The following is a 25,296-nucleotide window of genomic DNA, read 5'->3' as shown; positions in this document are numbered from 1 at the left end:
ATGAGGCACTCTTTTCCACCAAGTATATGTGTCCGTGTTTTTCTTGGGCCAGCAGCCCGGGGGCTAGCAGCTGGGTATTCCCAGTCCACCCTCAGGGTTTGAGCGTCATGTCCTGCAGGAAGGGACACACAATGTCTATGAATATCATAGACTTCACACTGGAAAGAAAATGTGAGTTTAACTTGGTGATCCAAAGACCTGCTATGTAGTCATGATCTGCCATTAATTTGGACAAGTCACCCTCTCTATGCAGGTCTGAGTTTCCTTATCTGGTAAGCGAGAGAGTTTGGATTCATAGGGTTATTAAGATTCCTGTTAGAAAACATGTTACAAGCCTATAGATACAGTTAATGCCAAGAAATTCTTGATTTTTTTTTTTTTTGACCATTGTATGTGTTATCCTGAAGCTCTTGTTTCTCAGACATTTAGGATCAACCTTCTCTACCTCTACCAATTCTTCCTATTGGCCAGCCACCTCTTCCTACCCGCCCCCCCATAATTTTCTTTCCTAATATATGCATATTCCTCCCAGGTGGTGAAATAATTGTACAAATCTTAATGCAATTGCATGCTATTTTGAGTTCTCAAATACTAGTCATTAAATTGCTCAATAAGCTCATGATTTAGAATCCTGTTAACACAAATATAGCTTTTAAATACCTAGGAATCCAATAATAAGTACATAGCTTTGTGTCATATTCTGGCCATCAAAGTGGAAGAGAGAAGGAACTGAATACTAGAGGATGTGGAAATTTGGATGTCACCTGCATTGGAAGAGCTGGTAGTGAAGAAAGAGTAAATGCAGATGCCTGTAGGTGGCAGTAAGAGAAGTGGTCCTCAAATGCCATTGTCTCAACCTTACACTGGGCTCTGATTTCCCAAGGTCTTCTCAGGTCAACGCTCACCAAATATTTGCACCCCTCCTCAGCTTCAATACCCTTTCTGTATCTCCCCTTTGTCTTTTTCTTCCCTTTGAGCCTTCATATCACTGCTATCTTTTAAAATCCTACCCATATTTTCTTTGCCTTTTTCTCTTTACTTCCACCCCCTGACAGCAAGTGAACAAGAAAAAATAAATACAAGGAAGGAAAAAGGCTTATTTTTGTTATGTGCTTTCATTTTGTCTGTGAAGCTTGCCCCTCACCACTGTTACCACCACTAAAAGGACTTCCAGGGACACTGTCCATCTCTTCACTGAGGATTGGCTGCTTTTGCTTACAGTTAAATACGCACATGATCCAAGCTGTACTAGCCCTCATATCTAGTGACCTTTCAGTTTCCTTGGGACCTCTAAGTCTCTGTCCTAATTTTAAAATTCCATGAGAGAAACCTGGATGGGTCAGGTCATTTTTTAAAGATAGGTCTCTTAAATCACTGTCTAGGACCTTCCCTTTTCCAGTCAGCTACTGGGAAGGAGGGCTGCCATGTAATCACTGTGTATTCAGTTGGACTTGTGCTAATAAGCAATGACGAGTGTGACCAATCTGTCAATAGATACTTACTGGGTACCTATTCAGTAGTTTCTGGGCACCTATTCACCTCTAAATGAGCTCATGGTAGGGAAGTCAGAAATAAAAGAAATGAGGGTATAACTGCATGATTTGTAAACTAGCAAGGAACAGGACCCTCTGAAACTACTCACAGCACATGCTTGGAGCTTGTTTCTCTATGACTGTGTCATCACTGAGAAGACAGATGCAGCCACTTCCTTTATTGATGCCCTGCTAAATGGCATCAATAAAGGCATTGATAGGGGCTACCAATGAGGACAGTGTAAGTGGTGGAGTTTCAGGGCACAGTGCCAGAACCTCTCCCCTAGACTGTGTACATACAATCCCCAATGCCTCAATGCATATGGGCACTGCGCTTGGCTCCTGAAAAAAAATGCCAACATCAGGCCGAACGCAGTGGCCCAGCGGCTAAAGTCCTCGCCTTGAACACTCTAGGATCCTAAATGTGCGCCGGTTCTAATCCCGGCAGCTCCACTTCCCATCCAGCTCCCTGCTTGTGGCCTGGGGAAGCAATCCAGGACAGCCCAAAGCCTTGGGACCCTGCACCCACGTGGGAGCCCTGAGGAAGTTCCTGGCTCCTGGATTTGGATGCACCGGCCATTGCGGTCACCTGGGGAGTGAATCATTGGATACAAGATCTTCCTCTCTGTCTCTCCTCCTCTCTGTATATCTGACTTTGCAATAAAAATAAATACATCTTTTAAAAAAATGTCAGCAGATCTAGAGAAAGAGGGAAAAAACATGCTGAATGCTTGGGTCATAGGTGAAGTTGGCTATTCTCTCTACTGATACATACATCGGGTATAATTCAGTACCTGCCTACAGTTGACAGACTCATTGGCAGATGCCAATGTAGTTTTTTTTTTTTATGCAACTAACATTTACTGAGTCCCTAGCATAGGTCAGCATCTATGAACTTCAGGATAAATGATCCCTTGTGCTATTGTAAGGTAGCTCCTAGCATAGGATGCCAGGGGAGTGAAACAGTTGAGTGCAGAGAAGGTGGGAGTAGGGAAGAGCAACCATAGAGAAAAGAAGGTATTGCACATTGTACTCACATATTTTGGGAACCGTAGAGGTAGATGACTTGAACATTTAGTAGAGATCAAGAAGTAACAGGAGGGGCCAGTGCTGTGGCTTGACAGGCTAATCCTCAGCCTGCTAGTACTTTTAACTCATATGGATAACAGTTTTAGTCCCAGCTGCTCCACTTCCAGTGAGCTTCCTCTCTGTGGCTGGAAAAGCAGTAGAGGATGGCCCAAAACCTTGGGATTCTGCACCTGCGTGGAAGACCTGGAAGAAGCTCCTGGCTTCAGATCAGCTAAACTCCAGCTGTTGTGGCCAGTCAGGGAGTAAACCAGCAGATGAAAGATCTTTTTCTGTCTCTCCTCTCTGTAAATCTGCTTTTCAGATAAAAATAAATAAATCTTAAAAAAAAAAAGTAACAGGGAAATGAAGCTAAAGGAAGCTATTGTTAATATCACAATGCAAGGGGCTTCTAGCAGGCTTCAGCAGGTGAACTCAAGAACTAGTTAGTAGCAGCCTGCATGCAAAGGAAAAGAAAATGTGTTAAGACACACTGATAATGAGTCTTGGGAAAATGTTAAGTATGCATTTGCATATCCGTAATTAGTAGAGAAGATCACAATGTAACATCTCTGTGAGGACATTAGCCTTTAGTAAGAGTCCTTTTGTGTGTTTGGAGATGGGAGTGGGAAGGCTGCTCTAGTGAATGTTGGAAATAGTAAATAAAGTGAGTCCTGGCCTATAGCAAGAGGGTGTACTCCTTCTCTTTGGGTTCGGTATTTCTTCCCGATTTTATCCCAACTTTCCCTCCTCCAATTCCTTTTTAATTGCTTCTAGAAGCTTAGGTACTCCCCACAGACTACAACAGAATCCGGGAGAAATGGGTTGGATAATGGTGGTTTCATTGCCTTTTTAAAAGCTTTTAGAAGACCTGGGCCTTTGTATGTCAGCTGTAAGCCACCATGAGCAACAAGAAATGAGGTCACCTTTGTGTCTTTCCTGCATTCCATGAGAACAGGACTCCTAGTTCCACTTTCAAGGACCAGGGGCCAGGCATGCAGTGCCTTCGCTTTCTCATTTACAAACCTCAGAGCTTGGATCGTGTCAGTTACACTGCAAACTGCTTACAAAAGTGCCCCAAGGAGAGCCAGGCTGGGCTAACTGACTGTATCCACTGGTGTATGCATAAGCCAGAGTAAGCGCAGGCTGGTTGAGCTTTGCCACAGCATCAGATGGCAAGTACTGGGCCTGAGGCAAACCTGTAAAGCTAGACTGCAGAACCATGTGGAGTGCAAGGCTAGGAGTGGGCCTAGTAGGGAAACTGTGGGCACCTCTCTGATGGGCTGCAACTCTCACAGGTAAGCAGAGAACCAGGGCTGGGAGCAGGTCTGGCTAGACTGGTGGTGGCACCTGCTGGCATGAGTGTAGGCTGGATAGTAGGGTGGGTTGGGTTGAGCTAGGCTACAATGCCCATTGATGTGTGAGAGTTGAATGGGACATGGGATTGACTGTACCAGTTCATTACACATATTGGCAAGCATAGGACCCAGGGCTGGGGGCGGGCTAGGTGGGGGTTTTGGGGAGTTGCTCCAACTAGGCCAGAGTGTTGTAGGTAATGTTTGGGTTGGGGTGCAGTATCCATTGGTGTACCTAAGAGATGGGGCTGGAGACAGAACTGGTCCAGTAATTGCAACTACCAGTGTGTGCATAGGCAGATGTGGGTGATGGATAGAGCTGGACCCCATATTGACAAGCACACCTGAGTCAGGTCTACGATCACTTCAGACAAGGTTTCTTTGGGGATTTCCCCCAACTGAACCCCGGACTCAGCTTAATCATGGGGAGAATTACAGGTTCCGTGATCTGACCATTGAGTGTATGTGTCAGAGCTGGGCCTCCTCAGTGGCTTAGATGGAGCAGTGGACAGCATACCCAGATGCACATGGAGGATATGGCAGTACACTGGAGTCCGCAGAGGACATCTGGTATCATAACAGAGTAAGGTGGGCAGAACAAATTGGTCAGATACTGCAGTGAAGCTTGACAGCAAATTCCTGGGCAAATGGAGACTCTAACATGGACTATGTCAGCCAATGGACCTTGGAAGGATTTCCTCATCCTTGGATTGGCAATATTTGCAGCATTTCAGAACTATTGAACTATTGAAACTACTTGAGCAGAACCCTCAGAACATGCTCTATATTGGGAACCCTGGGATGACACTGGGTGGCTGTTACCCATACCTGGGTACTAAGGCAGTTGGGAGGCTGAGTGTGGCTACTCCCCTTATCTCCCCCTCTCCCTCAAATACAGGAAAACAAAAAAAGAATATGGGATGGTGTCACCCACTTTCTCCTATCCCTCTATCCTCCCCAACCTAATCAACTATGTAAACATAAAAAACTGTGCCCCAAATGTGGTCAACCCAAAATGTAGTATATTATATTTTATATACCTGAAAACAAAATACCCAGACTCAACAGTGTGGCATCCAGAATTCTTTATTATCTTAGAATTGTTAGGCTATCAAAATACAGATGCTTTGCAGAGGCTCTCAGTGGCTGGTACTGTGGTATAGCCAGTAAGCCACAGTAAAGCTGGTACCTGTGGCTGCAACCGGCAATGCTTTCACCCCATATGGGTGCTAATTTGAGTTCCCGCTGCTCCACTTGTGATCCAGCTCCCTGCTAATGGTCTGAGAAAAGCAGAAGATGGTCCTGATGTTTAAGCCCCTGCCACCCACGTGAGAGATCTGGAAGAAGCTCTTAGCTTCAGCCTGGCTCAACACTGGTTGTTGAGGCTATCTGGGGAAGAAACCATTAGATCAAAGATCTGTCCGTATTTATCTCTCCCTCTGTAGCTTTCAAATAAATATTTGAAATTGAAATGAATTGAATATATATTTTTAAAGTTAGATCATTGTGAAGGCCACCCCATCCCACTCTGATTCCTGGAGCAGCTTTTCCGGGGTTTCCCCTCAGCTGACAGTCATTTTATGAAAATGTGCCCAGCCGTGTTGGGTCCAATGGTTTGCCATCACACAGAATGACTCCAAAGTTCCTACATGTTTCCCGTCACACGGAATGACCCCAAAGTTCCTACATGGACTTCAGGGCCTCTAGTTACCCTAGCTCCAACCCCACCATATCTTCTCCCTTGTTCACTGTGCCATGGCCAGTCACGCTGGCCTTGCTAAGCCTCAGCTTCACACTTGTCTTGTGACAGCATTCCTGCTCCCTCAGCTTAGCCCTTCCCTGGGTATTGAGATGGTGTTCAAGCCTTCACATGCCCTCAGTGTTCATGTCTCTGTTCAGATGTTACCTCTGAGACAAAGAAACATCCCCAAATGCGACTTAAATTCCTCCCACCACACTCTACCTGCCTGTAATACACTCATTCCCTAGAACGATTCCTTCTGCTGCACTTCAACCTGGTCTCCTAAACCCGGGTCTTCTATTGCGGTTCTCTAACCTTTAGAATGAGAATGACGCCGACATGGAGGTGCTCCATTAAGTGTCTTCAGTAAGACCCTAAACAGAATGCTGTAGTGCCATATAAATAAGGTCTCTGGTATTGTTTCCCCAAAGCGGTAGTCCAACAATTCCCTAAGCAACACATCACTGACCAAGTTAGAATCCTCACCTCTCGTCTTTCCTTCTGAGTCCGATGAAAACTCCAAGTTTAAAAGTCACTAAGTATCTCCAGTGGAACTTCCCCTGTGCCTTACCTCATCTTTGCCAGCCTACAAAGTCATCGGTCCACGGGGCCAGGGCCGCCTTCTGCAAACAGGCCCCTTCCTCTCGACACCCCCTCAGCCTCGAGATCCGGGTCGCCCCCACTTCCTTCCCGTGGCCACCCCTAGGCTCTGTGCCGTCATCCCCACCCCTGCAAGCGGGGGTCCCTCTCGTGTCCGGGCCAAGCCCTGGCCAGCCGCCCGGTCGCATAGCGAGGGCTCGGTGCCTGTCCGGGCCACGCCCGCCAGCTTTTCATCCCTCTGCGCGGTTCTCAGAGACGGACTTCCAATCCGCTCCCGTCCCCGGCTCAGGCGTCGCTCCCTTGGACTAATCTCTCTTACCCCTCTGTCCATTTTTCCCAGTCTATAGTTACACGGACATTATTTCAAGGCAGACACCTAGTCCAGACCAGATCAGAACGGAACCGAAATACTACCTGGAGGGTAGGGGATTAGTAGCACCTAGGACGGCCCCGGCCGCGCAGAGGCCCCTGGGAAGTGTAGTCCAGCACCCGAAGCCGCTGGGGCAGGGCCGTGTCTGCGCAGGCGCACACCGCTACCGCCAGCACCGCGGCAGCCGCCCCCGGTCCCTGTGGGCCGTGGAGTCTTGGAAGCTGAAGTGCTGCAGCCCACAGACTTGTGGGATTTCTGGCTCGCCTGAGCCCTGTGCAGCGCGCAAGCGCAGTTAGATGCAGGCTGCATACTTGGGCTCATTGTGCTCCGTGACTGCGATGTGCTGGTTGCGATCCCTCGCCGCCGGCGGAGGCCCCGCGAAGGGCCGCTGGCTGCTGACCCGGCGCGAGGGCCGAAGCCGCGCAGGCGGGGAGTGGGAGCGGCCTGGGGTGGGGTGGGCCAGCCTGGGCAGAAGAGGGGGCGGGGGAGCCGAAGAGGTCCGCGTGGCGGTAGGTGCCGGAGCATGTCCATCTACTAATGCCGCCAACTTCCCGGGACGTGTCTCCTGAGGCACGACTCCAAATCGGAAAGAAAAAAAAAAAGGAAAAGGGAGGCGGGAGAGCGTCCGGATTGGGAGGCTGGAGGAGTCTTGGTCTTTCGGCTCCGAGTGCTGAGTGCGTTTGCTGGATGGAGCGGGATGGGGTTTCGGAGACGGAAGCCAGGTTGCGCTCGGCGGTGGTAGCTACTTTCTCCCCAGCGTGGTTGGAGTCCTGTGTGGACACGGGGATGTGTCAAGAGGACTCCTAACTGGCCTGCCCCCCCAGAATCTCCGGTAGACTACTTCTGGCCCACGTTAGGTAGCGGGTCGCCCCAAAGGGGTGGATCTTCAGTACAGCTTAAGGGAAGAGGGAGGGGTGGTGGAAATCTTCTGAAGCAGACCTGGAGCAAGAGGTCCAGAGGGGAAAACTAAAGGGGTGAGGGTACTCTAGTGGGGAGTGGAGGCCAATGGGAGGTGGGCTCTGAGAGGCGTGCCCCCAGGTGGTAGCTGTGACCCAGTTCTGCCTTCCCAGAAGTTGTGTAGAATTTACCAGCCGGCTCTGCACCCCGCTCTCCCGCACTTGGCCTGTCCCTGAGCTGGGTTCTCCAGAAGCAATGGCTGTCAACCACCTCCCCACCGCAGCCCAGGTAAGTAGGGAGTCGCTGGGGAGTGTCTTCTTCTTCATTGTTCTCCTGGGTTTGTTTCCCGTTTCCTTCCCCTGACCCGGAGGATTACTTCCAGTTTGAGCTCCTGCTGATGCCTGATACCCCATCCCCTACACCATTGCTCCCTCCCACCCTGTTGGGCAGTCCAGGGTGAGTGTTGACACTGAGTTACTCCTGAAGAAAACCCAGGTTTGTCTGAAATGAGAATCGCTTGGTCAGATTGATTTCTTTCTGGTTTTTTTTTTTTTTTAAGATTTATTTTTTATTGTAAAGTCAGATATACAGAGAGGAAGAGAAACAGAGAGGAAGATCCTCCGTCCAATGATTCACTCCCCAAGTGACCGCAATGGCCTGTGCTGTGCCGATCCAAAGCCAGGAACCCAAATCCTCTTCCAGGTTTCTCACATGGTTGCAGGGTCCCAAGGCTTTGGGCCATCCTCGATTGCTTTCCCAGGCCGCAAGCAGGGAGCTGGATGGGAAGCAGGGCTGCTGGGATTAGAACCAGTGTCCATATGGGATCCTGGTGCGTGCAAGGGTAGAGGCAGCAGGGCTGGGCAGTTTGCAGGAGACAGGACTAAACGAGCAGCCAGCCTGCAGCCCAATGCTAAGGAAGCATCGTCACCATCCACAGTGTCTTCCAAGCAGGGAACAAGCCTTCTGCAAAACAGGAGCCCCTACAGCACCAGTTGCCTGCATGCTACCAGCCCTGCCTATCCACATGAGCTCCTAGAGGCTGCCAGAGCTTTCCCCGAGAGAGAAGCGGTGAGGCAGAGCCCTGGCCATTGAGAACAATGTTGCTGTTGCAGGATTTGGTGACCTTCAAGGATGTGGCTGTGCTCTTCACTCGGGAAGAGTGGAGGTTTCTGACCCCTGCCCAGAGGACCCTGTACCAGGACGTGATGCGGGAGAACTACAGCCACCTGGTCTCTCTGGGTAAGGCAGGGAGCCTTGGAAGCTTTACCTGCTAGGACCCTCACCCTGGTAATGGGACTGGAATTGGGGTAGTTGAGGATGCTGGATTAAAGCTACATTTGCCAGCCTATGACCTCCACAGGCCTCTTTTGGGTTCAAGTTCAATGAGTAGCTCATGAGGGACTGCAAGTTGAACCCGTACTCCCTGGGGAACAGGTCATGTCGGCTTGGGCATCTCCTGCAGTTAGGTTATTACCCTGGGCCTCTGGGTCAGTCTCCATTCCCAGAAGGTTCCCAGGATCTGATCTTATTCTTGCGATGATGTTCATCTCTGCCATGAAGTGATACACGGTCTTTTTTTTTTTTTTTTCAAAAACAGGACTCTTACGACCCAAGTCAGACATATTTTCTCAGCTGGGAAAAGGGGAGGAATGGGTCCCAGTGGATGCCTCGGGAGACTTCTGTCTTGGTAAGAACCACACATGTGTAGGTGAGAGGGTCATAGGGGGCGTGAGGGGACATGTGAGGTTCAGCAAACACCACCAGGCTGTTCTCTGAGAAGCAGGCATGTGTTACCTCCTGTTGTCCTCAGGACTGTCTTGTTACTTCTCTCCCAGCATGCACTGGTGAACTCAGGCACTCACTTCCTGGGGTAGCTGGTGCCTCTCAGAACCTGGCCTTGCAGGGCTGCCCTTGTACTGGAGTGTCCTGCCAGTCAGCTGTGACCACGCAGTGTTGTGTCAAGGTAGCTCCCTCAGGGACCCATTGCCTGAAAAGCATCCTTCTAGCTAAACATGCCTCTTGTGTTCACCTGCCTCTGTGTTTGTTTATCCACCTGGATGAGTGTTCACTCAGAGTCTGACATCCTCTCCCTCAGGCTTGGCACGCGCAGGACCAAGCTGGTGATCTGTCTTGCCATGTCACATCCCACTCGTTGCTTGACAGATGGTGGTGGCATGGACTTTAGAAATACAGAGAGCATGACAGGTTGGTGATTGTTATGTGGCTGGAGGAGTACCTTGTGGCTTTTTGTGGAAGGGCAGGGCTCTGTCTTTCCCTCATTCCATGATACTCTAGAAAGCTAGGGCCTTGTTGAGTATGTTGTAAAGTTTTCCTTTCAGCTAGTGTGTTGCAGATTGTAAAATATTTCTATAAACCTTGAATTACTGATTTCTCACAGTAACCAGTGAAGCAGACAGGAACTTGGATCCTACATCAAATAACTTACCTGAAGTATCTTGGACCTGATCTATTACAGAATTTAAATATCCTAATCCAAGCTTCAGTTCTCAAAACAATGCTTTTCTTACTTAACTCAATAATATGCTAGATACTGTGTATGTCATAATTAAACAAAGGGATAAAATAGTTTATCCTGCATTATGCAAGAAATGTTATAACAAGAAAGGGAGAAATTAAACATAACCAGTTCATCCACATTCTTATAACTCTGGTACAATAACTGCTTTCAATTAAATGATTGAATTTTTCTTTCTTTCACCATTGAAACCAATTCCCAAGTACTCTTACTTTTTCTTCCACACATACTTATATGAGAGAAATACGAAGAAGAAGAAGGATTTTTGTATGCCTAAAAGACCTAGGCAAGCATAGGTGATACTTGAAAACACAATCATAGTGTTTCTCACACTCTAGTTGGTCATAGAATGCCTTATAGATTGCCAAGAGATGCAGACACTGAGCCAGTTCATGAAGGTCATTAGGTTGCTTAACCAGACAGATATGGAAAGGAGCCTGATTTTATTTTCTTAATAAATGTTTCTGTCCCTCTTCATTCGCTATTAAAATTTATAGTCATACACACATAAGCACATATGTATGTATGTAAATTATGCCATTTAAAAACTTTTTTATTGGAAAGTCAGATTTTACAGAAAGAAGGAGAGGCAGAGAGAAAAATCTTCCATTCACTAGTTCACTCTCTAGGTGGGAACAACAGCTGGAGTTGAGTTGATCTGAAGCCAGACATCAGGAGCTTCTCTGGGTCTCCCACGCTTGTGCAGGGTCCCAGGGCTTTGGCCATCCTCTGCTGTTTTCCCAGAACACAAGCAGGGAGCTGGATAGGAAGTGAAACTGCTAGGACAAGAACTAGAGTCCAATGGGATCCTGACACATGCAAGACGAAGACTTCAGCCAGTAGGCTACCATACCATGGTGGGCCCAAATGTATGCCTTTTTAAAGAAAACCATCTCTTTAAAAAAAAAAAAAACCCTGTCATTTGTATTTTTTCTCCTAAATTTGTTTATTTGTTTAAAAGTCAGAACTATACAGAGAGAGGGGTAAAGAGAGATTTTCCATATGCTGGTTAGCTCTGCAAATGACCACAACAGCCAAGGGCTTGGTCAGGCTAAAGCCAGGCACCCGGAGCTGCTTCCGTCTCCGGTGTGGGTAGTAGGGGCTCAAACAATTACACCATCTTCTGCTTTCCCAGACCATAAACAGGAGGCTGGATCAAAAATGGAGCAGCCAGGATTCAAGCTGACATCTATATGTAATACCAATATTGCATGTGGCAAAGTTTCACAGAGGAATTTTCTATCTCCTGGTCCATTCTACAAATGGCCACAATGGCCAGGGCTGGAACAGATCAAAGCCAGGAGTGACAAACTTAATCAGAGCCTCTCATTTGGGTGCGGGGCCCAAGTTCTTGGGGCCATTCCCTACTGCTTTCCTAGGCCAGTGACAGGGAGCTAGATCAGAAGTGAAACAATAAGTCAGTCCCCAAAAGACAAATACCATATGTTTTCTCTAATATAAGGAAATGATCATGCGAATTGGAATGTGTAGTGATGGAGTAATTGAGACTACCATATCCAGATGTGAAGATACAATGCAACATGCATCCCTACTTTCAAATCAAAAATGGACTCCCAGTGAAACTGTTGGGCATTCCTAGAAAATGGGATGATAGACTGTCTGATATTGTCTGTACCAGCAATGTCAGGGCACATTTAAACAACAGACTGATTAAATTATAACTCCTTATGGAGGACTATACTATTGTAACAATATGGGGAAAAATCAGTCAGTGGTGGGAATAGGCATGGGGGGAAATCCCAGACACTACAGAATTGTATCATAATATTCAAAATTTAAACTAAAAAAACAAAAAAATAGGAAAAGAAGTGGACCAGCCAGGTCACAAACCAGCACATATATGGAATACCAACATAGACGTGGTGGTTTATCCTGCCAAGCCACAATGCCAGCCTCCCTCCATTTTTGTATTTTAATTGGAAATTGCTGGTAGAAATAAATGCTGGTCATTTCCAATTATTTATTCCATTCCTGTCACTCTTTGCTCTGACCAGCAGAGCCAGAAATGTGGACAGGGAGACAGAGGGTCTGGGGATGAAGCGCCAACAGTAGAAGTCTCTCTTAAGCCTCCCTTTATTACTCCTTTTATACTCTTTCCCATCCCTCTCACCCCCCAAGTCCTTTAGCCAAAAAGTAGGATGTCAGTGAATCCCATTACTCCAGGTACTTTTAGCCACAATCCTATTTCCTCTTACTGCTCAGCTTAACAAGCGCTAATTAACTCCTTAGCCCACAACTCAAATTTTTACTCATTCCTGAAGTGTTTATTGGATTTATTGTTCATTTTTGCTTTTTCTTAATTGTTTCATTTCCTTTTTTTTTTTTTTTTGGCTCTTTAAACTTTATTTTGTGTGCTTTCAATTATTTTTTTCTTTTTATGTTTCTAATTTTAATAATCTTACATAGTTCATTAGGACACAAAGGGTCAAGGGTTACAGGAAAGTGTGTAAGACGGTTGTTTCCACACTAATATCTTTTTTTCTTTCTGTATCTGGGATAAGGGGAGAAATAAAGGGAGAAGCCCCATTCAACCTCCTACCCATCCCAGGTCCTTGATGGGAGGCACGCTCTGAGGGTCCTGCTCAAGCAGTTTTGATAATTCAACAGGTCTGAATTGCTGCCAATCTCACCGTTCTAATCGCAATGAAACCTATTCAGAATCCACTGGCTGACATAGTCTCTTCATGGTTGGGGTTCTGAGATCAGCAGTTCAGTTGGAGGGATCTCCAAAGAAACTTCATCTGAGATTATCCCAAACCTGATTCTTGTGTGTGCTTGCCAGTACAGGGTCCAGCACAGTCTGTTACCCCAGTCAGCTTATGCCTATGCTGGTGGTTACAATTGCTGGGTCAGTTCTGTTTCCAGCCCTATCTTCCACGTGAACCAATAGTTGTTGTAGTCTAGCCCTATCCTGCACACTTCATACTCAGTCCTCACGGAAACCAGTGGGAGCTGCAGCCTAGTTGGTGGGACTCCCCATAACCCCCACCAAGCCTGCTCCCTACCCTGGTTTCCATGCATGCATGGGAACCTCCGGCTTGTTCAGTCTGTCCCACATCCCATTTAGCTCTGGTACTTGTCAATGGGCATTGAAGCCTAGTTCAGCCCAACCAGCCCTGCTATCCAGCCCACACACATAGCCACTCCTGCCCCTGTCCTGGTTTTTGTGCTCTCCAGTGGAAGTGGTAACCTCTGAGGGAAGTGCCCACTATCTCCCTATGAGGCCACTCCAACTTCTGGATCATGCATTCTCCAGGTGGTTCTGGAGTTTAACCTGACAGAATTAGCCCCCAGTGCTAGCCTCTGCTATCTGATGCTGCAGCAAAGCCCAACCAACCCTCACCCACTCTAATTTTTGCTTGCACCAGTTGGAACAGCCCAATCTGGCCCTTCCCTAATCTAACTCACATGAGGCCCACAGGTGTTGTAGCCCTGTCTGGTCTGGTCTGCCCCCATCCCAGCTCATGCTCTCCAGTGGGCATGGCTGTCCAGCAGGGGAGCCCACATTCCCCTGCCGGCTTTGCCCCTCCCTCCCTGGTTCTCATGTGTGCTATTTGGGCACTGTGGCCACATCTGGTATGGCTCACCTCACCTTGGCTTTCCATAATGTGCACTGGTATGTGTTGCAACTGAATCTGGCCCAGTCCACACTCTGTTCTGCTGTTTGGATTCGCCAGTGGGTGATGTTAACTGGTTCAACCTGGTCTGCCTCTGACCTGTGCCAAATGTATGATGGTGGGTATCTTCCTCTTGCCTGGTCTGGGTTGCTCCCTATCGTGGTTCTTGTGCTTACTTGCAGGGACCCCAACCCAGCAAGGGTGTACTCTCACAGCTCCCCAACCGGGTCTATTCCCAGCCCTAGATTATGCATGTGCCAGTGGTTGCTCTGACACAGTTGACTTGGCCCTTCACCTGTCTCAACCTTTGCCTTTGATGCTGTGGCCTAGTATCCCTGGCTCATGGAGACCAGTCAATGTAAGAGCCTAGCTTGACATGACCTGTGCTCCATCCTGATTTCTGTTCTTCCTTCTGTTTCATTTCTTTACAACTTTCCAGGACTTGAAAGGCCTTATAGAACAATGGTAATAGGTTTAATTTGTGATTTCCAAGGTATTGAATCTGGAACTTTCCATTGTCACACTAAGGACGGGGTTTAGAAGAGACTTATTTTTCACCATAGCAAGAGAAAGTCCCTTTGGTTTTTGTATTTTCTGCTATCTGGTGGTGGACTAGGGAATGAACTCCTGTGGGCAGCATGGCTTGTGCACTGTGTGCTTGGTCCTTGTAGCAGGTGGACCTGGTTAACTGGTTAACTGGTTTGGAGTGATGTAGCGAAGCTGTTAAGTAACAGGTCAGGCTTAGCCAACGTGAGACCCAGAGCCCTTCATCTTCAGCATCTGTTTCCTTCTTTTTTTTTTTTTTTCTTTTTTGCCTTCTCCATTTTTAATTTCACAAAAAATCATCCCCTAAGTGAACTTAGAGAAAACCATTTCACTTCTCCATCTGAGTGGTTCGTCGATAACTTTTATAATTTTCTTCCTTGTTAATTAAACTATGTAGATTTCTTTTTGTTAGATGGTTGTGTAGTTTTTCCTTAGATTTAACTATGTTTTTATGCTATAAAAGACGTGTTAGTTTATAATTGTGCATAGTATTTACTTTTTTTCCATTTGATTTGTAACATTTTTTATCTTCTAAGAACTTTTATTTTCTTTGAGTATGCTCAGATGATACTGATTTTCAGAAACATTTGCTTCTACCAACATAGACTGTTGTTTGCAATTTTTTGTTGATTTCTTTTGGTGCCTCTTATTATTAAATCATCCCAATCACCCAGTGAGTCCTGATTTCCTGCCGGTTTGACAGTGGATGGACTAAAGTCCTCTGGGTTTGCTCGGAGGGTGACGGGGCTTCAGTTTTCAGCATGACTCTTCCTCCACCCTTCTGCCCTGACGTCTACTGTCCTAAACCATTTGGCTTTACTCTGTCCAGCAGCAGATGCTTCCACGTTTTGGCTGGTGGGCGAGGGAAGCCCTTGTACTTCTGAGTGGGAGGAAGATCTGGAGGCCTAAGGCCATGGTAGCCTGACCTTGAGCCGATCCTGCTGTCTGTATCCACCTCTCTCTCCTGACTTGCACATGTGCTTGGTGCTGCTTGGGATGATTTAACAGCAAATTGGTTAAGGCTTTCATCTATCCCTGGTCCTCTTAATGACATTGAATTGAGGGCTTGTAATGCACACTTGTGCCTTGCCTCAAATCCCAGATTTATAAATAAATCTAAAAATAAATAAGTCTTTTTGGGAGGAGTGAACCAGTTATGTGGCATAGCAAGTTAAGTTACCAGCTGTGATACTGGCATCCCATATGGATGCTGGTTCAAGTGCCAGCTCCTCCACCTCTGATCCAGTTGCCTGCTAATGTCCTGGAAAAGCAACAGAGCCTGGCTCAAGTACTTTGGCTACGTAGGAGACCTGGAAGAAACTCCTGGCTCCTGGCTTTGACCTTTGACCCAGTCCCAGCACTTGGTTTATCACTTGAGGATAAACCAATGTAGGAACAATCTTTCTCCCTGTCTCTCCCCCCTCTCTCTGTAAATCTGCCTTTCAAATAAATAAATATATCTTCAACCCTTGAGTTATCCATGTGTTTTGTTACTGTGGAATAGTGTAGCTAGTATGAACCTCCTTAAGTCAGCCCACCGTGAAATGACCTGGGCTGTGGTGAGTGCAGACTCTGCTCATGCTGCAGCTGCTCTATGCTGCTACATTTAGAAGAGTTTCCCACGTCCAATCTTCCTATGGCTCAGTTAGCTTTCAGTGGGGTCAGACCAGATTGGTAACTGCCTTTTCGATAGACTTCACTGGGCTGGAAGAGTGTTGTTCACAGTGGGCTTTTGGCCTAGCAGTTGATATTCCACTTGGGGTACCTGCATCTTCTGTCAGAGTGCTTGGGTTTGAGTCCTGGCTCCACTTGTGAAATCATAATCATCCTCCTTCTGGTATGCATCCCGGGAGGCTGCAGTTGATGACTCAAGTGGTTGGGTTCCTGCAATGGCCTGACCTACTAGGTGGGAGGGGTGTGTGTGTGTGTGTGTGCACGCGCGCGTGTGCGAGTTTTAAATTTGAAAGTCAAATATTATATATAGATAGTATTTTATAGCACAATCTAAAAAAGTCTTTGATAAACTTAAATATTCAATAGCTGATAAAAATAGAAATTGGTGTTTTGTTTATTTTTCAAAGCTCCTCCAAGATTTTTTTACTTATGTGCTTAAAACTGCTGTTTATTTCAGAGACAGAAAGACAGATAGAAAGCAAGCTCCAATCCAGTGATTTTCTCCCCTAAGTGCCATGGTGTCTGGAGATCAGAGCTGGAGATGGCAACTCAATGCAGGTTTCCCATACAAGTGACTAGAACCCAATTACTTGAGCTATACATTCTGTCTCCCAGAATGCAGCTTGGCAGGAAGCTGGAGTCAGGAGCTAAGGCCAGATCATACCGAGGGATTCCAGTGGGCGTGCCAGTGCCTTCGTCACTACAGGAGATGCCCACCTGTTCCCATGCCCTGAAGTTTTAAAAGCAATACCTACTACAGAGAAGTGTATGTGTGTATGTATATAAAATAAAAAATTTATAACTCAGTAAATTTTTACAGGAAATAATGTATATTATATAACATATAAGAATTATATAATAAATAATGTGTAATAATAATGCATAATCATAATCCATAAGAAGTAGAACATGACTAGCAAGCACCCTAATAACCCAAATTCCCTCTTCTACTTTGTTCCAAATATAACAATCATAGATTTATTTTGCATATTTTATAATTTTGGGTAAATTAAATCATACAGTATGTGCTCTTTTATGTCTGGCTTCTTTTTATCACTGTGTTATTGTTAGAGATGAATTAACGGAGAACATGATAGGTCACAGGGAACTGAATTTTTATTGTTGTGGCAGGGCAGCCATCATATTGCAGGATAATGCACCAAAATAAAGAAAATGAGAATTTTTATACTTTTATAAAATGATAGTGCAAGTGGCGGAAAAGCAGGTGCGTGGAGCACGGATTAATGGAGTTTCCACAAGGTCGGAGTAGTCCATCACAGTTCCAAGCAAAGGGTAAATAAGTAGCTCTCCTGTGGGGAGAAAGGAATCAGGTAACATTCCAAGGGACAACAAAATATCAGACTCTGGGGTCAGGTCTTTGCATGACTCTAGGCCTATGTACAACTTACATGTACACAGGGTGTTCTCTGCTCTACATCTCTCCTGGGATGTCTGCCAGGCATGCACATCAAGGTATGCTGGAGATTCACTCAAATGTTGTGTAGCAACGTTTGCCATAAAAAATCTGTTGCTAATGTATATTTTACTATTATTAGATATTTGCTTTATTTTTTAGCTTGGAGCTGTTATGAGTAGTACTGCTATAAACATTTCTTATACAGCTTTTAGAGAATACATACAGTCCCATTTTTTCTCGTGTATGGATTTTGGAGTCCTGTGTTTATTAGACATACCCAATTGGACTCCATCAAGGTTTGCCATGTGGGATCAGAGGCCTAAGAACTTGAGCCATCCTCCTGTCAGGCCATTAGCATCTGGGATTTGTGCTGTTGCCCATGTAGAATGCTGGTGCTGCATGCAGCCCACTATGCTATGTGTTGGTTGAGTCTTTTGTTAAAACTACATAGATATTACAACTTATAGCCATTTATATTCCATTGAACAAAATGTCAGAGCGCTCTATCCTGTTATGCAATTAATTGTCATTTTAAACGTTCACTGTTCTAGAAGATATATGGTGTATCTCAATGATCACGTCAATACATTTTTTATAAATATTTATTTATTTACTGGAAAGACAGTTTTTTTTTTTTTTTTTGGAAAGACAGATTTACAGAGAGAAGGAGAGACAAAGAGAAAGATCTTCCATCTGTGGTTCAATCCCCAAGTGGCCCCAACAAATAGAGCTGAGCCCATCCGAAGCCAGGGGCCAGACGCTTCTCCTGGAGCTGCCACGTGGGTGCAGGGTCCCAAGACCTTGGGTCATCCTCCCCTGCTTTCCCAGGCCACAGGCAGGGAGCTGGATGGGAATGGAGCAGCTGGGACATGAACTGGCACCCATATGGGATCCTGGTACTTGCAAGGCAAAGATTTAGCCACTTAACTAAGATGCTGCTGGATGCCATATTTTCATTCTTATTTCATATGTTTTTATGTATTAACATCTAAATGCACTCATTTGTATAGTATCTGTAGCTCTTTCTCCAGATTAGTATTTAGTTTTTGATCTTTCCTGGTTGCTTCACAGGGTTATGTAGTTGGGATTTGAGCTCTCTATCATGTAGATGTGTTGCAAGCACTGTTTCTCCTAGTAATGGTGTTATCTGGTAAGGTGTTAATTTTTTCCTCCTGTGGTTAATGCTTGTGTATCACTAAAGAAATCCCAATACCTCTAAAATCTTCTGTTTTCCTTTGCAGATTTATTATTTTGTCCTTCCCGTTTAAGTCCATAATCCACATTGAAGATTTTTTTTCTTTTGTTAATTTAAATGTATTTATTTTTAAATGCTATATAGGTGAGGGAATTGCAAACCCATACAGGTCTCTGGGATTACTAGATTTTCCATATGAGTACTCACTCAGATGAGCCCGAATCATTCTTTCTCCAAATTATGCTGTACAGTCATCTTTGTGATATGTAAAGTGACAATTTGTACATGAGTATGATCCTGAGTTCTGTGGTCAGTTCCCTTAGTCCCACTGTGTACAAGTCTATTACTAGATTCAATTCTGTTTCATTATTTGTGTCAAATCTTGTGCTGATAAAATAGCTCAAAATGGCACCTGATGTACTACCACTTCAGTTCTTGATCTGCTGGCCGTCAGGTCTGAGGTCTACCCACACCTGTCTTGGGTGGAATCTGTAGAGTGCCATGTTGATGCAGTTCATTGAGGCAGAAATGAGTTCACTCCTAGCTCAGTGTATGCTCAGTCCTTTCCCTTGTCTTTGCCTCCTTATGCAAAATGGCACCCAATTCAGCTCTAGGGGGCTGACTGGTCTATGAAATCCACCCTGTTCTCGCACTGCCCATCTGGGATCTGCTGTTCTGTCTCTGCTGCTGGTCAAATCAAATGGACCAGCAGGACGAACGGTTCTTTGGGTTCACCTCCCAAGCTCCCAGTGAAAGTCCCTTCCCACCTGGTTGCTGGTGGAGTTCTGGTTGTTAGTGGAGTTCCGGCTGCTGGTAAAGTTCAGATCACCGTTAGCTGAATGCTGCTGGAATATCAGTCACTGCAACACCACACCGTTGTGTCCGCTGCTTTCCTGTTCTGTCAGTCTCCAGGTTCCCCTCTGCTGTTGTTCTATCCTTTCCTATTTCCTGAAATATGTCATCTCTGCTTCATCCTGATTAAACGTTTTTCCGTCCGTTTAAACATGTCCTTACCCTATGCCGCCATCTTGATTCTCTCTTGGCTTTCAAGATTTTAGAATTGGCTGTCCAGAAAATTCCTGCTAGGATCTTGACGAATACTGGCTAATTAAACTCCCAGGTTAATGGGGAGAAGTGAAAGTGTTCCTATGCATGAACATAGACCTCTTCATATTTTCAAGTTTTTAAAAAAATTCTTTGAAATTTTTTCTTGCAGTTTGAGGTATACCGTTCTTGCACGTTTTCATAATGTTTTCCAAGTGTTTGTTGCAGAAGACGACCCAAGTCTTTGGGTCCATGAACTCACATGAAGAGACCTGGATGGAGTTCCAGGATCCTGGTTTCAGGATGAGCTGACTCATCTTGGGTCACTGCAGCCATCTGGGGAGTGATCTCTGTCTATAATTCTGTCTTTAAATAAATAAATCTTTAAGAAACAAGAAAGAAAAGATGGACAGTCAGAGATACATAGGAAAAATAACCTGTAGGCCATAACTCTACCAGGTTGACATTGAGATACCCATAAAACCAAGTGCGAACATTGTTGAATAAGTGCGAAAATTTTTAGAGAGAAAATAACTGTGTTTGTTATTGCAGTAGCAGATCCTGTTTCTAATATGCACACTGGAGTTGACCTCAGACGTTCCACTCTGTTCTTGATTTTATGTCCTTACTTTAACTCGTGCGCCATGGTACAACTCCTTCATGTGAATGTTACAAGCAATAGGAGTCCTTCTTTTATCAGTAGCTATGTGTGAAGAAACTGGCCTCCTAGCTTTTTACTGTCATCTGAATGCTAAAACATCTGTAAAATATAAAATGCCTTGTTTTAGCAACTGCTCTTACGGGTTGTTTTTATCTTCTGCTAAATGTTGACTGCTGATTACTGTGATTTCTCAAGGCTGAAATAGCATATCACCAAAGTAGACAAGGGATAGTTTTGGCTTTTTTCTTTATCGCTTAGTATAATATGATCTGTAGCCTTTATTTGTTTGTTGTTTTTGGTCTTAGAAAACCAGGTAATCTCTTTCTGCTCAAAAGTAAGTTAAATTCAGCATTCCAACTGGGGCCTGTGACTTCTGAGGTAAAACTCCTGAGCTCTCCTGCCTATTATACGTTAGATCCATCCTCGCCAGGATTCTCTGCTCCCTTCCCTTTTCCTAACTTGTCTTCAGGGAATCTTCAAAACTGGTAACTCTTTGCTCACATATGAACAGACTTCTCTCTGTGTTTTGTTTGTTTGTTTTTTAACCAAGGTAAAACAACATCTTTATTTTTAATGTCTTCCAGACTGGACAGCTTTGCCCATGAATAAGAAATTTACTTTCAGGGCAGACATTCCTGAAGAATCAGATCAATGGGAAGCAAAGGAAAGAGTCCTAGGAGACGGTCACTGGGACTGTTCCAGTCTATTGGGATGGCAGTGCCAGGAAGGCCAAGTGGTGCTCAACCGGCAAAACCTACCCTCTGGGGTTAGTGAGCATGAAGCAATAGGACCTGGCAAACGCTGCGCTCTGAGCTCATCTGATGAGAGCCAAGAATGTCGACCTCGAGCAAAAGCCTTCGAGTGCAGGGAGTGTGGTAAAAGTTTCTCCAAGAGCTCAACCCTCAAAAAACATCAGAAAATCCACAGTGACAAACTCATTACAAACCCAAAAACTCATCTTAAGGAGAAGCGCTATGAATGCAGAGAATGTGGGAAAGCATTTCACCAAAGCACACACCTGATCCACCACCAAAGAATCCACACAGGTGAGAAGCCGTATGAATGCAAGGAGTGTGGCAAGGCCTTTTCTGTGAGCTCCTCACTGACATACCATCAGAAAATCCACACTGGGGAGAAACCTTTTGAGTGCAACTTGTGCGGCAAAGCTTTTATTCGAAACATACACCTTTCCCACCATCACAGGATACACACCGGAGAGAAGCCTTTCAAATGTGATGTCTGTGAGAAAGCTTTTGTGTGCAGAGCCCATCTCACCAAACACCAGAACATCCATAGTGGGGAGAAACCATACAAATGTCATGAGTGTGGGAAAGCCTTCAACCAGAGCACAAGTTTTCTTCAGCACCAGAGGATCCACACTGGAGAGAAACCGTTTGAATGCAATGAGTGTGGGAAGGCCTTCAGGGTGAACTCTTCCCTCACGGAACATCAGAGAATCCATACTGGAGAGAAACCTTACAAATGTAGTGAATGCGGGAAAGCTTTCCGGGATAATTCATCCTTTGCCCGACATCGGAAAATTCACACTGGAGAGAAACCTTACAGGTGCGGCTTGTGTGAGAAAGCCTTCAGAGACCAATCAGCCCTAGCCCAGCATCAGAGAATTCACACTGGGGAAAAGCCTTATGCCTGTAACATATGTGAAAAAGCCTTTAGTGACCATTCGGCCCTCACCCAACATAAAAGAATCCATACAAGAGAAAAACCTTACAAATGTAAACTCTGTGGGAAAGCCTTCATTCGGAGCACACACCTCACGCAGCATCAGAGGATTCACACAGGAGAGAAGCCCTACAAGTGTAATAAATGTGGCAAAGCTTTCAACCAGACTGCAAACCTCATCCAACATCAGAGACATCATATTGGAGAGAAGTGACGTGAATCCTGTGTATGTGCAAGAGCTTTGAGACTGCAGAGATTCAAATAATGAATATATGGGGCCTGCACATGGGCATAGCAGGCTAATCCTCTGCCTGCGGTTTCAGCATCCCATATTGGCACCTGTTTGTGTCCTGGATGCTTTACTTCCCATGTAGTTCCTGGCTAATAGCCTGGAAAGCAGCAGAGGATGACCCAACTCCTTGCGCCCCTACATCCACATAGTAGACCTGGAAGAAGCTGCTGGCTCTTGGCTTTGGGCTGGCCTGACTCCAGCCTTTGAAGCCATTTGGAGAGTGAACCAGCAGATGGAAAATATCTCTCACTGTCTTTCTCTCTCTCTCTCTATATATATATCTGTCTTTTCAATGAAAACAAATATATGTATTTTTAAAATGTACACATCTATAATAGAAAAAACTGGAAAGCTCACATCAAGATAGTCATTTTATACTGATCTTATACTGTTGTGGGTTTTGAGCATTTAAGAATCACAAACACTCTTTGTTCTTTTAGCACTGCCTTAATTAACTATTGGAACTATTGATTAGTCTGAATTACTAAGAATCAAAACCAAGATGAAGCTTCAGTACAACAAAAATTGGCTTATTAGATTTACATTCTAATAAGATGAATTATAAAATTGTAAAGATTAGGATTGAGAAGCAAAAGAACCTCCTTCCCTGCCCTGCAATGAACAGCCTGCAAGCAGTTAGATCTACCAGATTGTCCTACAGTAGGAAGTTGGAACACTTAGTGGAAACCCTAGCTGTCTTCATACCCATGCCTCACACATGCAGCAACCCAGGCATTGTTTAGAATTTGTTGCTTCACTATTGTTTCAGACCATTATCAGATTTCCTAAGCTGCCTGTCCACTGGCTTCTTTCACCTCCTCTGGGACAACTCATTTGATTGGTGATTTGGCAGCTCCTGTTGACATCATGCCTCTTTTTTCTCCTGCATTTGTCTTGGGTTGGTGTAAAGATTTGATCTCACAATAGTACATGATTCTGGACATCACTCCCAAATCCAATCTTTAGAATGTGGAATATTATCTGTCTCTCTGAGATAGTTTGAACAAAGTCCTTAACCTACCAGTTTCTGCAGGCATCGCTTGACCCTGACTCAGGGATGGTATCCAAAGTAAGGGTTTCACCTGAGTAGTTGTTACCCTGCAGTTTGACCTACAGCTAGTTTTGCTACACATATTGGTCAGGAATAATGTGGAGACCCAAGCCCTTTGCACTTTGTGCCTTGCTGTTTCCCAATGTGCAGGTGATGTAAGAAGTAAGACCTACCCCTGAGACCAGTTCTCCAAATGCGCGGACCCACCTTTCTCTGGACTGAATGTCCGCTGCAGTAGGGTATGTTTTTCTACTCCCTCTATACTGAACCACTGCATCCTAGTCTTTTCCTCACTTGTATCTTGGTTTCTGAAGTTTTCTGTGTTGCTAGGAAAGCCCAGCACTTGCCCCTTTGATTGCCACACCTCTAAGGTGAAGAGGACATTAAGTTGGGTTGGACTGCAGGATGCTCCACAGAGGCCAACTGCAGCAGTTTGGACCCCAAGATCTTTAAGTGCAGTTTCTGCTGAGTACAGGTGCCCCGTTTGGGCAGGCAGTTGATCAGCATTTTGCACATTTCCCCATTTGGCTACCCATGAAGCATCATTTAAAAGGCTCACTTGGGCTGGCCTGTGTCTTGTGCCCACTCATTTACCTGCTGGCAAACCCAGGTTCCATGGAAACTTGATTGCCATATGTTCTGAGGGCAGCTGCCTTCATAATTACCCATAGGGGGCTCAGCACAAATCCTCACCTTGCAAATGCCAGGATCTCATGGGCACCAGTTTGCATCCCAGGTGCTTCACTTCCCATTCTTGCTTATAGCCAGGGAAAGCAATAAAAGATGGCCCAAAGCCTTGGGGCCTTGCACCCACATGGAAGACCCAGAGGAGGCTCCTGGCTCCTGGCTTTAGATCGACTTAACTCCGGCTGTTGTGGCCACTTCAGGAGTGTACCAGCAGATTGAGGATCATATTCTCTGTCTCTTTATACATTTGATCTGTCTTTCCAACAAAAATAAATATTTTTTTTTAAAATCACCCATGTGACTCCTGAGTCTTGCCCACCGTCCAACCTTTCTTGAGCTTGATTCGCCCAGGAATGCATCCTAAGCTGTTTGTTATTTATGTCAATGTTGGAAGCAGGAGAACCTACCACACAATGGTATGTGCCTGTGTGGTTGAGCAGGGCCACGACCTGCTGTAAGAGCCTCATCTTGGGCTCTCCCTCAGTGATGGTGACTGTACCTTTAGGTGTCCACCTGAGGTCATCATCTTCCACTGGGGGTGTCTCTCCTCTCAGGCTTGGTCTTTTAAAAGTTTCTTTTTAATACTGTTTACATAGTTGAGAGGAATGCAGTTCAACGTAGGTAGCTGGTTAGGGTGGGGAGGGTCGGCTATGGAGGAGGGTGAGTGGAACAATTTTTTCTTTGTCCTGTATTTGCAGGGGAGGAGAGGGAGAGGGCTTCTCCTTACTGCCAAACTACAGCACCTGGGGGTGGGGGGATGGCTGTTTGATGACACCTTAGAGACCCTGATGTGGAGAAGAATGTTCTGAGGGTGTTACTTGAGTGGTTTCCATAGTTCTGAGAAGCTCTTGGTTTTGTTGCTCTAGGGTTGAGAAAAGCTTTCTGAGGTGCATTGGCTGACCAATTCCATCTCAGTGCATCCAGAGACCCAGGAACATGCTGCTAGTTTGGCCAGGAGAGTTGTCCAACCTGTTCTGTTTGCCACCGTCTGTTGAGGCAGGTGATGTCCCCCACTGACCTAAAGCTGGCTGTCATGTCCAGACAGCATCTGGATATGCTGTCCACTATATAGCCATCAGCAACTGGGGAGGTCCAGTTTCAATACATGCTCTCCAAGGTCGGACCACATAACCTGTGATCTCCCAGGTTGGCCAGGGATTTGAGTCCAACAGTCTAGTGAGGGAAGACCCCAACAAGCCTCAACTGGGGTGATCTGACTGGACTTCTTTAAGAACTTTTTTGGAAAGGCAGATTCATAGAGAAGAGACAGAAAAAGTCTCCATCTGTTGATTCACTCCCCACGTGGCTGCAA

At 45.5% G+C, this 25,296-nt stretch overlaps 1 protein-coding gene across 1 annotated transcript; it reads left to right on the top strand.

Moving 5' to 3' along the window:
* Nucleotides 1-7,222: 7,222 nt before the first annotated feature.
* ZNF454 (zinc finger protein 454) lies at nucleotides 7,223-22,315 on the top strand. The gene is made up of 4 exons (XM_040993480.1): nucleotides 7,223-7,848; nucleotides 8,673-8,799; nucleotides 9,158-9,247; nucleotides 20,856-22,315. The coding sequence occupies exons 1-4, from the start codon at nucleotides 7,816-7,818 to the stop codon at nucleotides 22,166-22,168; spliced, it is 1,563 nt and encodes a 520-aa protein (XP_040849414.1). The 5' UTR covers nucleotides 7,223-7,815; the 3' UTR covers nucleotides 22,169-22,315.
* Nucleotides 22,316-25,296: the final 2,981 nt, after the last annotated feature.

Source organism: Ochotona curzoniae, unplaced genomic scaffold (assembly GCF_017591425.1).
Source record: "Ochotona curzoniae isolate NIBS_2020 unplaced genomic scaffold, NIBS_Ocur_1.0 contig_1071, whole genome shotgun sequence".
NCBI lineage: Eukaryota > Metazoa > Chordata > Mammalia > Lagomorpha > Ochotonidae > Ochotona > Ochotona curzoniae.
Note: the sequence above shows the minus strand (reverse complement) of the source record. Positions and strands in the feature narration are given on the sequence as shown.

What these genes read in the sequence shown, in the direction of transcription:
- ZNF454 (XM_040993480.1), top strand. Translation starts at nt 7,816, where the DNA reads ATGGCTGTCAACCACCTCCCCACCGCAGCCCAG. An exon ending in ACCTCCCCACCGCAGCCCAG is followed by an intron (nt 7,849 to 8,672) that starts GTAAGTAGGGAG and finishes TTGCTGTTGCAG; the next exon opens with GATTTGGTGACCTTCAAGGA. An exon ending in CAGCCACCTGGTCTCTCTGG is followed by an intron (nt 8,800 to 9,157) that starts GTAAGGCAGGGA and finishes TTTCAAAAACAG; the next exon opens with GACTCTTACGACCCAAGTCA.